Source organism: Cebus imitator, unplaced genomic scaffold (genome assembly GCF_001604975.1).
Source record: "Cebus imitator isolate Cc_AM_T3 unplaced genomic scaffold, Cebus_imitator-1.0 Scaffold89, whole genome shotgun sequence".
NCBI lineage: Eukaryota > Metazoa > Chordata > Mammalia > Primates > Cebidae > Cebus > Cebus imitator.
Genome location: NW_016107404.1, coordinates 2,564,055 through 2,576,397, shown reverse-complemented (window position 1 = coordinate 2,576,397; position 12,343 = coordinate 2,564,055). Strand labels below are relative to the sequence as shown.

Genomic DNA, 12,343 nt, shown 5'->3' with positions numbered 1-12,343 from the left:
GGGTGGGGGTTAGGGGAGGGATAGCTGGAGTGGGGGAATTGCAGAGGGCTAACATTAGGAGAAATACCTAATGTAGATGACGAGGGGATGGATGCAGCAAACCACCGTGGCGCGTGTATGCATATGTAACAATCCTGCACGTTCTGCACATGTACCCCAGAACTTAAAGTGTAAAAAAAAAAATGACTTTTTTTCATTCACCATTTGTTAAGCAGTGAGCCAGATACTAAACCATTCTAGACTCTAGGGAGAATATATTGAGCCAATGAGAAAGACATGATTCCCCTCTCTAAGAGAATCTGTTTTTATTCTTCTGATCTTGTCTCCAATAGACAACATGCTTACACCTCTGTTTTTTTTCATTTGTCCACAATAGATCATATTTATAGACTCTAACATGAAATTTGAGGATTTTTTATATATTTATTTATGTTGAGACAGAGTCTTGCTCTGTCTCCCAGGCTGAGTGTAGTGGTGCCATCTTGGCTCAGCGCAACCTCTGCCTCTCAAGCTCAAGCGATCCTCTGGCCTCAGTCTCCCAAGTAGCTAGGACTACAGGTGCATGCCACCATGCCTCGCTAATTCATGTATTTTTTGTAGAGCCAGGGCATAAGCATGTTGCTCAAGCTAGTTTTGAACTCCTGGGCTCAAATAATCCACTGGCCTCAGCCTCCTAAAGTGCTCGGATTATAGGTGTGAGCCACTGTGCCCAGAACAAAGTTGAGGATTTAGCTCAGTAATATTATCCCCTTTCCTCCCAGAATCTTGGAGATTCCCAGTATCTGACATTTGTATTGTTATCTTTCTTCTTCTTGTCTTTATATTTATAATTTAAAATATTATACTAAGTATTCTTTTTTTTAAGCTTCATCAGCTTTTGGTACTATCTCTCTTGATTCTCCACTTTGAAAGATAAAGCTATTACCTCCTCTCTTCTCCACCTTCCATATTCACCATTTTTCAAGTAAATATTTACTTTTTATTTTGTCTGGAAGTTGCAATGAAGTTTCCATGACTCATCTATAGACTGATTGCCTCATGCATTAGGAGTATATTATTTTTAATGAGTCTAACAGCATGATTGTTAGGTGGATCGAAGTTTCCAGAATCCAGGTTCAATGAAATTTTTCCTCTCTTTGTTTTTGTACCTTAATATTGACGAAATTTAGTTTGCTTCATATAGGAATTATTAACTTATTATACACTTGGGGTTTTTGTTGTTGTTGTTTTGATTTTTGTGTGAGACAGACTCTCACTCTGTTGCCCAGGCTAGAGTGTAATGACATGATCTTGGCTCACTGCAACCTCCGCCTTCTGGGTTCAAGCGATTCTCCTGCCTCAGCTCCCAAGTAGCTGGGATTACAGGCGTACACCCATGCCTGGCTAATTTTTGTATTTTTAGTAGAAAAAGGGGTTTTGCCGTGTTGGCCAGGCTGGTCTCGAACTCCAGACCTCAGGTGATCTGCCCACCTTGGCCTCCCAAAGTTCTGGGATTACAGGCGTAAGCCACTGAGCCTGGCCACATTTGGGTTTATTACACATTCCTCCACCTGATTCTCACGTTGTTATTTTAACTGCAATATTTAACCCCGTGATTAATTTTCTCCACGCCTGCTTTTTCTATAAAGTCCCTCTTTTTTGTTGGAGACTGAAATCCCTGATTTCTCAACCCAATCCCCATCTTTCTGTTCCATCTGTATTGACGGCCCTCTAAGCCAGCAATGCAGTTCTTGTGTTGCAAAAGTTTTCCACCACTGTCAGGGGTCTGATTTGGAAGCACTGTTTGCTGGACCCCATAACTTCCTTCTTATTCCACTCTTGTTTCTCTGGAGTATATCCACAAATACCCTTAAAGAAAAGGATGTATAGAAAATAAACTGCCTAAAATCTGTCTGAAAATGTTATTTTGCCCCCACATTTTGACAACCTGGCTGAGTACAGAAGCCGTTAGAAGTTTCTTTTTATCCTTGGAACTCTAACACATCAAAGATGTGTCTAGACGTGGTTCTTTGCACAATTTTTCTGGGCACTCAGGTGGCCCTTTTAAATCTGAAAAATTCTGTCCTTCGGCTTTAGAAATTTAGAAAAAGAATCATTTTAACAGCTTAAATTTTTCCTAAAGAGTTTAAATTTAACTGTCTGGGTTGGTCAAATTTTTTTTGTTTGTTTGCAATTGTAGAATTCAATAGCTGTGATTTAAAATGGACATTTTTTTTCTTCTGTGTTTAAAACAGTGTTTCTCAAATTATGAGTTATGAACTTTGGAGTTAAATAGGGCAGGCTTGAGAGAGTAAGAGAAACTAAAGCTAAATAGACCGATATTGTCCTTATTTGGTTTCTTCAATTTCTAGTCAATTCTCATTAGCAGATCACAGGGCTACACCTTAAATAAACCAATTGCTATCCTTCATCTAAACCTCCCTCCCATCATCTCTTTTCCTTCTATCTAAATAAATTCAGTGGGTCAAAAGTAAAGTTCTGAAAATGATCACTTAAAAAGTGAATCAAAAAAGAAATATATTGTCTATTTTTTTTTCAAATTATAAAAATGATGCCAGTAATTTTCCTTTGATGAGGCTGTAAGACATTTAAAAACCTGAGATTCTCTTCTCACATTAGGCAAGTACAATTTTAAGCATTATCATTTCTAAGTCCTTGCAAAAAAGATTTCTCTAACATAAAGAGATAAATTCTTCCAAATATCAACCCCTTCCCCCGAAGAAAAAACAAAACAAAACAAAACCCAAAACGAAAACCAAAAATCCTTCAATCTACATGTCGATTTAATTGACCACATATTGTTTGGTCACTAAGCAAATATAATAAATGCTAATAAATAGATAACAGACTTGTTGGCTCAAAAGCTGGGGGAATAAAAAAGAAACCATCAGAATCGGATAAGGTCAGGAGATTCAGTATCCAAGGTTTCTGGGTGGGATACTCACAGGTTTCCATCTGAGGATGTACTTGGAAATGTGGGATGGTTGTGGTGCATTCCACTGGATGGGGTGAGAGTTGGGCTGACTCGGAGTCTCAGTGATAACTACTTGGACAGGACCACTTGAGCCTGAAAATGAAAACGTTTAACATTTGATTATCTTGGATGTTCACTCACTTTAGCTTAAAACTTTGTGTATGTGGATGGTCATCATTACAAACAGCTTTGCTTATCCGTAAATGTGAGTATAATAAAATTATCTGGGATTAGTCTTTTAAATATTTACATTGAAAATCAAGGCAGCAAATCCACGTTTCGCTGATAATTATTATCTTTCACATGAGAAATGCAAATTATAGTTGTTTATAGCAAATAAAATACATTGGTAAAACAAAATCTTTGCTTGCTTTTATTTTCTCTATTATCAAAGAATTATGAGAATTGTGAAATGAGCCTACAAAAATAATATAATAAAGAACATAAACTTCATTTACTGATTGTATTGAGCCTCTTTTAAAGCAAATTCTAACTTTTGAAGGTTTTCATCAAGAATGAATCTACTACCTAAGAAGGAAGCAACATTTCAAAGGCCATACGAGATGATGTAAAACAAACACATTTCTAAATCAGGGTAAAATCTTAGGCAAATAGGCAAAGGTAATAATTAAAGACCTAGTTTTATTTCTCACCAGTCTAAGCAAGCTATCAGTTTGGAAAAAACATCTAGTTTTATTTTTATTCAAGAAATGTACTCTCAAATCACACCATTGATCTATCAAATTATTAAGTGATTAAATTGTTTTTTCCCGAAATCAGTTGTCAGTGGAAATGACTTTATGAAGTATATACTAAATTCAGTATTTCTATATATTGATGTATATCACTGTTATCAACAAAATTTAAAGTATGGTTTTGGTTCTTTTGTTTAAAAAAAAGGGAAATAAGGGAAGTAGCATCAATTTCTACATAGTGTTAACTCCATTTAAGATAATAATGAAATAGCTAGAAAATTTATGCTTGCATAACAGAAAACTGTCTTTTCTTAAAACACTATCTTTATGATGTCAGTCAATGTTTAAATTACTGAAAATAAAAATTGTCTTATAATAACGTTTTCAAGAATTTCTACCTGACACTGTCAAACAGAGCAAAATTTTGCATGTTTAATAAAGCACTTCACCAGATTATTAACAGATTTAAGTTTCCTGAAGCTTCTAGGTAAAAAAATACATTGATTTTCAAATTTTATTATCTAAGCTGTTAAATTCTCTTTGAAAACAAAGCTTCCTGTAGCAGAAAAAAATATATAACTTGGATATTCATATAGATACAGAAATCCTAGAACAATATACTCACTTCCACGCCAGTAACAGTTCAAAGGTGGCTGAAGATTAGCAAATACTTTGAATCTTAATTTCATTTAATGCACATATTTCCAAGCCACATGAATACCAAAATTCAGGCATAAAATTATCAGTTTGTCATTTTAAAGTTGTATGTATTTTACCGAACACACAGGATGTTTGTTTTGATCAATTGGCAGAAGTCAATTCCACGCCCCTGTTTGAATTACCCCTTTTGTTTATGAAGAACTGCACAAATGGAAACACATTTTTAAAGACAACTACTTAAGGAAAATTTTGGAGATGTGACTATTTACTTCCATGTAAATCAGGAAAGCTAGGAATATCATGTCCTTAAATTATTTATAATAATTGGCATAAGGTTATTTAAATATTGAATATTTAAATATTTAAAGAAATCCTAGTACAATTTCCTCCATAAAGAGACACCTGATAGACATTTTATTTAGTTTTGTCAATCATGATTTTGAGGGGGGATAATCTTATGATGGTTAAACCCCTATTAAGTTTTAGAAAGACAACATAATTGGCCTTTACTATTCATCTCTAAGCCTAATCATATTTCTACATCCACAAGGACACAAGAAGGAGGATAAAAACAGGCAGGGAGAGGAAAGTAGAAGGGTCCTGCAATGGTTTTTACCCCAGCCAAACTGGAGCAAAACTACAGAGGCCCCTTTTGCCTTCATATGACTTCAAGCACCGGTCTGAAACTCTACGTTTTAAAATTTAGCCTTGTGTCATAGACCACCTTTAAAGGAAATGGGCTGAACAGCAATGAAATTTACCATGTTTTTGTTCAGGAACTAAAGAGGCTGAGGCAGTTATTTCTTAGGTTAATTAAATTCCTGTTAATCACTATATTCCAGCTTATACTTTGTATAATTACACTAGCTTATACTATGTACGCTTTGAAGACCAAAAAGTTAAAAATTATGCCATCATTTATGGTATTTAGATTTAAATGTTTGACAATCCTTTTGCTACTTGTAGTTGGTATAACTTTTTAAGTTAATTTAATTGGCATATACTAGCTGTTGCCATTGTGAAATCTTTACTCCCTCTCTTATCCAATATAAATAAACAAGAAATAATTGAGATAATACCAGGAAAAAATGTCTACACTTTTAAAATTAGTTTAAAATAAAGTCAAAATGAGTAATTTCCAATAGTAGTGACCTTGCAGAAGTTAAACATTTATAATTTTTTGACTCAGTCCTTTTTTTCCTCTATTTAATTTGGGGAGATCTGTGATTTTCTAGTTGCTTATTGACAAAGCAAATGCCTCTTATCTTGTGTTAGTTTGAGCAACTCTCCCAAGTTCTCTGTAGGAGGAACAAACATAGCAGGGCTCAGAGACAATCTACTGGTAATTCATTGTTCCTTTATTCACACCACACTCTTAAAGCCCTGGATGCCAGGCACAAACGACTGAGCAAACCAGACATACAGATAAGCACCAAAGAGCATATCCGAGGTCAAATGCCAATCTCTTCCCTCCTAAATCTCCTCTATGCTCAATGGGCTTTTGCTCTTCTCCTTTTTAAAGACTAGGAGTAAGGTCAACATGTAAAACTCCAATACTGAAGAGTTTATTCTTTTCCAGATTTTGTCTCTTACATGTCCGCCTAATTGCTTCCAGCAAGCAGCTATGTGGACAATCTTATTTTAAGAGAGACAAAGATCTTTCTCAATCATTTTCAGCAAATTACCACACCAATAACAATCATAAACATAGAAACCGCAGAGCATTGCTTTAGAAGTTTCTACCATTTAAGCATCATTTGCATCATGTAAACAAACAAACCAAATATATACTTACAGTACTTCCTCAATCAGATTTAAATATATATTAAGTTACAAAAAATTAAGTGATTCTTACACCCAAATCCTCCAAGAAGTACAATTTAGGAGGTTGGCCAATTTGTACTATAAGCCTTCAAAAGCAAAGTCACCTTCCTCAGCACTGACAGTGTCTGAGGGTTGGGAAAAGCAGAATCTTCCAAGTTCCTAGAAAGGTGCATCTGGGTGTTTCGTATTTAGGATGGAACTTTAAAGGTAATCAGTTACAATCTCCTCATATTACAGATGAGGAATGGAGGAGTGAGGTTTGGCTAACACTACCTTTGGCCAAATTGTTCCCATAGCTTGTTCTCTATCACAGAGAATCTCTTATCACAGAGTTAATTTAATCTTCATTTCTGTTGCATGCAGATTCTGACACCCTGAAACTCTCTCTTTTTGTTTCTGAATGTAGGCCATATTTGAAGTCTAACATTAGTGAAGAATTTTGGAGACTTTGCGCTTCAGCACTTGCTCAAATAACTGATGCCTTTTAATTAGCCTTTCATGTTTTACTAACACATTTTATTATAATCACTCAGTGAATATTTAAATGTAATTTTCCCCCCAAATGAATTAATTACACCTAAAGGTAGGTATGATGTCTTTGTGACCTGGAAAAATCCAGCAATAAACATTTCAGAGTGTTTGAACTGTGTGGGCAGAGAGTTGACCAAGTTACTCAACTTTTGGCCCAACATACGGTGTTCCTTGTTGCAATTGATCAAATAAATGAAAAGTTTGACAGAAAGGGAGCTTAAACAACAGGTTGAATGAACATGTACCCTATGTTGCATTTCATACCATCTCTCTACACAGGTTTTCTGTTAAGAATCATAATATAAAACCCCAATATACTCCCAGCATAACTTACTTGGTGGTTTCTATTTCCATGTATGGATATAAGATGAAATTAGCCAGACTGTCTTAAGATAATGGAATATTTTACAGTGTTAAGAAGTAAAATTATAGACAGGAGCATTTTCATAGCCTTTTCTACCTTTTACTTGATAGAGGAAGAGAGAAAAATTATTTTAATCAAAAATTCAATTGGTTATTAATAATGGGAGAAAAGGGTGAGAAAGAGGGAGACCCCAACTTAGGAATGAGAACATTAACAATCACTACCCTGTTGTTACAACCATTGGCAGTTCTCAGCTTACAGTAAGAGAGCTACTTACTTGCATAAGTCTGTAAAGGTTGGCAATGCCACTCCCCAATGCCACGGCCATAGCAGTAGCACTGGTATCTGACACCATGCACATACTTCTCCCATGAATCGCCAATTTGATAAAATGTCCCAGTCTCTGAATCCTGGCATTGGTCTAAAATACATGCAAGGAGAAGATGAACAGCCTTGAAGACTTACAGCTGTGAATTTAATTTCAGAGTGCTAGAGCATACATTTAGTTTGAATAGAAATTTGCAACTGTCCTTACAAATATATGCAGTTAAAAAAATATTTTGTTCCCATTCTTTACCTTACAGGACAATTTGTAGTTTAAAAAGAGTACCTATTAGGAGGAATATTTAGTTTTCTAAAGGGTAATATTTCTAAATAAACATGTAAAGATTTAGATTTCAGCGTATATTGATAATCTACATATTAATTTTAAATATTAGCTATTTTTACCCATATTAATGTAACTGGCTTAACATTTGAATCGCAAGGAAAAAATCTGCAATAATTTCATTTTCTTCTGCAAATTTTACAGAAAATAATTTGACGTTTAAATGAATGAACTAGACTTTAACTGTGAGTATTTGCTGAGCAACTTCTAAGAAAACCTCTTAGGCTTCTCCCTCAGCTCGGGCAATCTCATATCAAACAACTGATACTATCAGTTTATTTTCTTAGTGAGCAACTGGTCTCTTTTGGTAAAGAAATAGTAATGGATTATCTTAAACTTTGTAGTTCTGGTAACACAGCTCTTTTAAGGCTCAACCTTCACAATTTGCTTAGTTCAACTTTGAAGGGCAGCCAAAAAAACCTTAAGAGTATTTTGGAGGGTGATATTTACTGGCATGAGCCTTTGCTCATGCTGTTGCGCAGCTGGTAAGAAAACAATACTTTTCCTAGTATGGACTATCTTTATGATACTCAACCAAAGAATAAATTCCAATGAATTAAAATAAGTCTAAATGTATCACCAAATTCAGCAAAAAAACAGATGACTACCAATATCGAGATATTTGGGTCCAGGATTAGAGAGAAGACTTTGCAAGGCTCTTTGCAAGCAACCGATCAAAGTCTGGAGCCAACTTTAGTCACATGATGTCACATAGCTGTTCTCATCTGAAACTTGCTAACCATTCCCCTTGTGCAAACTCATCTAGGGAAATGGGACTACTCACCAACGGGATCACACTTCCATCTGCCCCGACCCTGGCCGAAGCACGTGCAGTTCAGCATGTGCCCCTCTTCATGACGCTTGTGGAACGTGTCATTCACATTGTAAGTGATGTCATCAACAATGCACTGATCTGTTTAGGAAACAGATGGGTGGGTGAGAAACTTTCTAAAGTTCCACTGATAAAAGAAAAAGTTATGCTTCTCAAATGATACAGCTACTTCCGCTTAATTATCAACAACTTCCACTAAAATAACTTTCCTACAAGCATGGAATAAGCTTTTTTTCAGTTTGGTCAGTAATAAAATTTTTGCCAAAAAAATTTTTTTTCACCCAAAATCTTATAACTGTAGCAGAGGTTACAATATGCTCAAGTAAAGAATGTGGTAAAATACACCTTCCTGTGAAAAGCCAATATTTGAACAAATATATGTCTCACTTTCTGAAAATTTCTTGCCTAGCTGATAATTTCTTTTAAATATCTGCTTGTTAGGATAAATAAGAAGATTAAACATATTTAACACCCAGCATGATGTGGTGGTCTGGTCTCTGGAATAAGGGAAGGGGAGGAGATACTTAGATTTGGTAAATAAAATGTCAATGGTATTCACCACGCTGAAATAAATTAGGCCAACTCTGTTGTTCACCCTCTGAGAGATCCTGAGAAAATTACTTTTCCCTTTTTGGGTCTCAGCTTCTTGATGTATAGAGTGAGGTCCGTATATGTTATTAAGGTCTCTTTCAGCTCGGCAACACCACATGTAATTATCACCCCTGGATGGTGTTACCCACCAGACGCCACAAAAGAAGAACAAATTCAGGCCAGTATCTACACACTAGCCACATACACCATTAGTAGCTCAGAGTTCTCCCTGCATACTGCTTTTCAAATCAAAGAATGGAAAACTAAAACAGCTTAAATAAGTCAATGCCTCCTCATATTACATCGCTGGATGCAAAGGAGAAAAACTAACCTGAACAAGAGAAATCAGTCCCCTATGTATTTGTCTCCTCAAACTTGGATCTGCAAGGATCTGATTTTAGAAAAGCAAGGTATTCGTGTCTTTGCAGAAATTATCCTGTCTTTTCTAGACATGAATCCAGTGGCATAGCCGAAAGCTGAACGGATCAAATGTTCTGTTTTTACCTTTGAAATCATCTTTTTGGCTCAGCCTAAGTACTTACATCCTAGGAGTGTTTCAGAACGTTAGCACTGCTGTGCCAGCCTGTCTTAGCAGGCTGCCTGAAAGGCTTATCTTACCAAGCACAGTAGACTAATGAATGAAGTGGCATTGCATATTTCTTCCCCTGCTTTTGGCAAAGTACAAGTTTTCATTAAAAAGTCTCCCTCTCTGTACCCTTTGCCACCTCAAATGCTTTCATTAATGAGCCAGCGTACCTCGAAGCTGCGAGTAGGCAATGCACGTCCATTCCCCACGACCATTCCCAACACACGTGCACCTCATCATGTGACCCATGTCATGCTGCTTATCCCACTGATCTCCGATGCGGTACATGACCCCTTCGTTGGTTGTGCAGATTTCCTCGTGGGCTGTTTGAAAATGGACGAGAAATGCACTTGATAAAGGATCACAAGGTCTAAACAGGAATGTGTGCAATAGGATGGGTTCAGTTTGGTCATCCTAAGAATTCTCACTTGGGAAGAAGCCTTGTGTACGTCAAAGAAATCTAACTGCTGTTAGGTGAAGGGGTAGAATTTTTGAGCCCTGGAGGCAGAAAACATGAAGTATGTCATAGAAAATAGTTATAGGAAGGGGTAGGGAATGTTAAACTAAGACAATACCTACACGTTCACACAAAGGGTTCATGCCGTGCTAGAAGCCTAGATTTGACTACTGCTTCATAACTTTTCCCAGTTCCAGTTTATTCTGGATCAAATAAAAACGATGTGTTTGGATATAGAATTTTAAGCAAAAGTGGGTTTTTTCTTCTAAACTCAACATTTTCTTCTGTTGAAATGAGAGAAGTCAAAGTGTAAGCAGTTTCCTTGTCTCACAGTCACATCTGACAGTGTCAACTGCACAGGTTCTTGGTTCTATAACTGGAAAATCAAAGGGAATCTACAGGATTCTTGAAATTTGAAAACAAGTAAAGTGTATTGGTTTCCATTCGTTCCCCCTTTATACAAACTGGAGACCTTTAAAAAAAAAAAAGAGCGAGATTCCCTACCTGTTAGAAAACATTGAGTTTTAGTCGCTTTGGTACTTATTAATAAGTGATAGAGCTTATGCCCATCAAACCACAATCATGAGACAATATTGTAGCTCTGTGACTAAAGCAGTCATATATATATATATAAAATGTTGTAAGCGACTCAGTTGTATACTCTTTACAAACACAAACCTGTGCAAATTCATATTTCCAGACTTACGAGTAAGTAATTATACTTAGACATTAAATCATGTCAATGAGGTTTAAAAATTATAAAAATAATTATCTAAGTATTCTTCCCAATCCTTATGTATATGATACAACATCACATACACACACACACTTTACATGAAGTTTCTGTTGTCTCAAAATGTCTTAATGAATGAAATAGAAGTAAGCTGGACACGAGTCTTTGGTCTCTACTCCCTAAATGGTTGTCAAAAACAGCGACCCTCAGAGGCTTCATCCTTACCAGCCATGGGGCAGAATCCAAACTTCTGGTCAGCGTCATAGTTCTGAGTGGTTCCACACCACTTCATGTTGTCTCTTCTGCCCTCAGAAGTGCAATCAGTGTAATTGTGGTTGTTGTACAGGAAGGGGAAGTGGCACAAGGCACCATTGGAATTTCCTCCTCGAGTCTGAACCAAAACTGCCAGGAACAATACACAAAAAGGAAGGAAGAGATTACCACTGAGCTTTCCAATGGACACAGAATTACTGGTCTGAGAGAGCCAGGTTTCTGCAGCTAATTCACAGAGTCTATCTCAGAATAAACTACGTCTGATAACATAGTTCTAAGCTTCTTTGTGTATTTACCTTCACTTTCAAAACATTTAAATCCCATTCTCACCATCATTTCCCCAGCACCCCTTGCAAAAGATTAAATGATAACTTTGAATAAAACTTTGTTTTACAATCAGAAAAAAAGCTAAGGCACGAAAACATTCATCCTGTGTGTTCCTCAGCCCTGTGGGATCACCTGCTGATTCCAAAATACAAGTGTCTTTAATCACATCATAATCCCAATGTGTTAAATCAATGAACTGGAAGATTATTCCCTTGGTCATTTCCAACAGCACTGGGGACGATGGAAGAATCCTTAGCGATTATGAGCTCTGTATCTCCTGAGTCCAAACTGAACAAAAGCGATGCTTCTTGGGCAGCCTCAAAATAAATGGCAAGAATGCTGGCAAATAGAAACAGGGCACGAAAGGTAAGTTTTTCTCACTGCTGTGGTTCCCCCTTGGGACACTCACCAGTATGGTCTGTGCAGAAAGAATATCTCTGGTCCTGTTCATAATTCGAAGTGGTGCTGCACCAAAGATGTCCATCCTGTCGCCCTTCTGTGGTACAGGAGTAGAACGTCCTGCCATTGTAGGTGAATGGTAAGACACACGGCTCCCCATTCGAGTTGCCACCGTAAGTCTGGGTTACAGCTACAATCATAATCAAAAGAGGGTCAGTAAACAGAGCTGCTTTATCTCTCTCCAGGAGCTGCTTATTTATGGCTTCAGTGAGCTGCTGAGCTTGTGCCCTCAAAGGAAGAAGCTGTGAGTATAGATGATCATCTTGTTAATTTCAGTCAAAACGCATTACTCAGGAATCCACGTCTACTGTGGATAGAACAACACCTGAGTTATTCTGCTGATGTCCTTCATTACCACTTCTGCTGCCAT

The 12,343-nt window shown here is 36.8% G+C and overlaps 1 protein-coding gene across 29 annotated transcripts in view; it reads right to left on the bottom strand.

Annotated features, from left to right (window-relative positions):
• The window catches only part of FN1 (fibronectin 1), a 78,985-nt gene that overhangs the window by 55,123 nt on the left and 11,519 nt on the right, over positions 1–12,343 (bottom strand). For all 29 annotated transcript variants that reach the window (XM_017534956.2, XM_017534960.2, XM_017534962.1 and 26 more), the window contains exons 8-13: positions 11,924–12,103; positions 11,140–11,316; positions 9,895–10,047; positions 8,500–8,628; positions 7,326–7,469; positions 2,946–3,067 (exon numbers count right to left, since the gene is read on the bottom strand). In XM_017534956.2, coding sequence (XP_017390445.1) covers positions 2,946–3,067; positions 7,326–7,469; positions 8,500–8,628; positions 9,895–10,047; positions 11,140–11,316; positions 11,924–12,103 — 905 coding nt within the window. The remainder of the gene's footprint in view (positions 1–2,945; positions 3,068–7,325; positions 7,470–8,499; positions 8,629–9,894; positions 10,048–11,139; positions 11,317–11,923; positions 12,104–12,343) is intronic.